The sequence below is a fragment of the Dromaius novaehollandiae genome, unplaced genomic scaffold (assembly GCF_036370855.1).
Source record: "Dromaius novaehollandiae isolate bDroNov1 unplaced genomic scaffold, bDroNov1.hap1 HAP1_SCAFFOLD_27, whole genome shotgun sequence".
Classification (NCBI taxonomy): domain Eukaryota; kingdom Metazoa; phylum Chordata; class Aves; order Casuariiformes; family Dromaiidae; genus Dromaius; species Dromaius novaehollandiae.
This window is the reverse complement of record NW_026991415.1, coordinates 4,849,154-4,851,104: the sequence shown is the minus strand read 5'-3', so window position 1 is coordinate 4,851,104 and position 1,951 is coordinate 4,849,154. Positions and strand designations below refer to the sequence as shown.

The following is a 1,951-nucleotide window of genomic DNA, read 5'->3' as shown; positions in this document are numbered from 1 at the left end:
CACTTCTCACTCTTCTTCGGCATCTACCTGGCTGCCCTCCTGGGCAACAGCCTCATCATCACAGCCGTAGCCTGCGACCACCACCTCCACACCCCCATGTACTTCTTCCTCCTCAACCTCTCCTTCCTCGACCTTGGCTCCATCTCCACCACTGTCCCCAAATCCATGGCCAATTCCCTCTGGGACACCAGGGCCATTTCCTATTCAGGATGTGCTGCCCAGCTCTTCCTGGTTGTCTTCTTGTTTGGAGGAGAGTATTCTCTTCTCACTGTCATGGCCTATGATCGCTTTGTGGCCATCTGCAGACCCCTGCACTACGGGACCCTCATGGACAGGAGATCTTGTGTCAAAATGGCAGCAGCTGCCTGGGCCACTGGGTTTCTCTATGCTCTCCTGCACACTGCGAACACATTTTCAATACCACTCTGCCAAGGCAACACAGTGGACCAGTTCTTCTGTGAAGTGCCCCAGATCCTCAAGCTCTCCTGCTCAGACTCCTACCTCAGGGAAGTTGGGGTTATTGTGGTTACTGCCTGTTTAATGTTTGGGTGTTTTGTTTTCATTGTGCTGTCCTACGTGCAGATCTTCACTGCTGTGCTGAGGATCCCCTCTGAGCAGGGCCGGCACAAAGCCTTTTCCATGTGCCTCCCGCACCTGGCTGTGGTCTCCCTGTTCATCAGCACTGTCATCTTTGCCTACCTGAAGCCCCCCTCCCTCTCCTCCCCAGCTCTGGATCTGGTGGTGGCTGTTCTGTACTCGGTGGTGCCTCCAGCAGTGAACCCCCTCATCTACAGCATGAGGAACAAGGAGCTTAAGGAGGCACTGAGGAAACTGGTTCAAGTGGTATTAGTTCAGCAGGAATAAGCTGCCCATCCCTCTTCACAGGTGATTTCTAATTTTCTCAGAGAACTCTTGTGCTTTGGCCATCCCACTTCTCCAGACACACAAACCCTGTCTGTCTGACCCAGAGGGCTTCTGTGAATGTGTCTGTCACTGTGTCAGAGCTGGCCTGTCTCTAATAAAAAGAGATTTTCTTAGTTCTGTGCTTGAAAGTTGGGCTCTTCTTCCAAATCTGGAGCCAAGAATTCACTCAAGGGCTTTCACCATGAAAGGGCCTGTTGCTTTTCCAGGGCTCTCCATGGTCTCAAGGTGATGAGCTCATGCGGTGCTGTGTTAGGGAATGAGGGCTGCATTCAGCTCTCACTTGTGGGTGCCCAGTGCTCCTGGAGGTGCTGAATGGTCAAGCAGTATCTGCCTGGGACTGTCTGCCCTGTGACAGGGCTGGTGACAGATGCCCACAGTGGGGACCCTGCAGGCAGAGGGAAGGGAGCCTGGAGAGTGGTTCATGTCACCTTCAATGGAAAACCCTGGGCTGCATCTCGGGATACACCTGAACACAGCCTGAGCCATTATGAAATGTCCTGTGATTGCTCAGAGCATCATCCGCAGTCACAGACCCCTTGGTAGGGGGTGGTCAGGTGCAATGATGCCCGTCCAGCTGGGTCTGCTTCTCACCCCAACCACCACGGCCAGTGCGGAGTCACCCCATGGCCCTGGGGCACCACAACCCGCTCGCTCTGCAGAGCAGCATCACCAGCTCGGGGCCCTGCGGGGAGCACAGGGGAGGCTCCAGGAGTGGCCAGGCAGGCCAGCACTGATGCACTCCCTGGGGTGAGGACACACAGCGGTGGGTTTGTGGGGCAGAGCCAGGTCTCGTGGAGGGGAAGCAAGACATGCCGGGTGCAGGAGAGTGGAGGCCATTTGCAGCCCTGGCTGCACAGCCCAGGTTTATGGGTGAGTCTTGCTGTGCGGCCAGCTCGTTCCTGCTGGGCTCAGTGCCTGTATGGAGGGGAAGAGCCAGGCCTAGCCAGCCTCTCTCCTGGCCCAGACCCCAGCAGGCCCTGGGGACGGCTGTGTGCTAACCCCTGCATGGGGCATGGCCAGGGCTGGG

At 56.6% G+C, this 1,951-nt stretch overlaps 1 protein-coding gene across 1 annotated transcript; it reads left to right on the top strand.

Moving 5' to 3' along the window:
- The first annotated feature begins 273 nt into the window (after nucleotides 1-273).
- Nucleotides 274-864, top strand: LOC135326340 (olfactory receptor 14A16-like). Its single transcript, XM_064504221.1, has one exon. The coding sequence runs from the start codon at nucleotides 274-276 to the stop codon at nucleotides 862-864; it is 591 nt and encodes a 196-aa protein (XP_064360291.1).
- The last annotated feature ends 1,087 nt before the right edge of the window (nucleotides 865-1,951 follow it).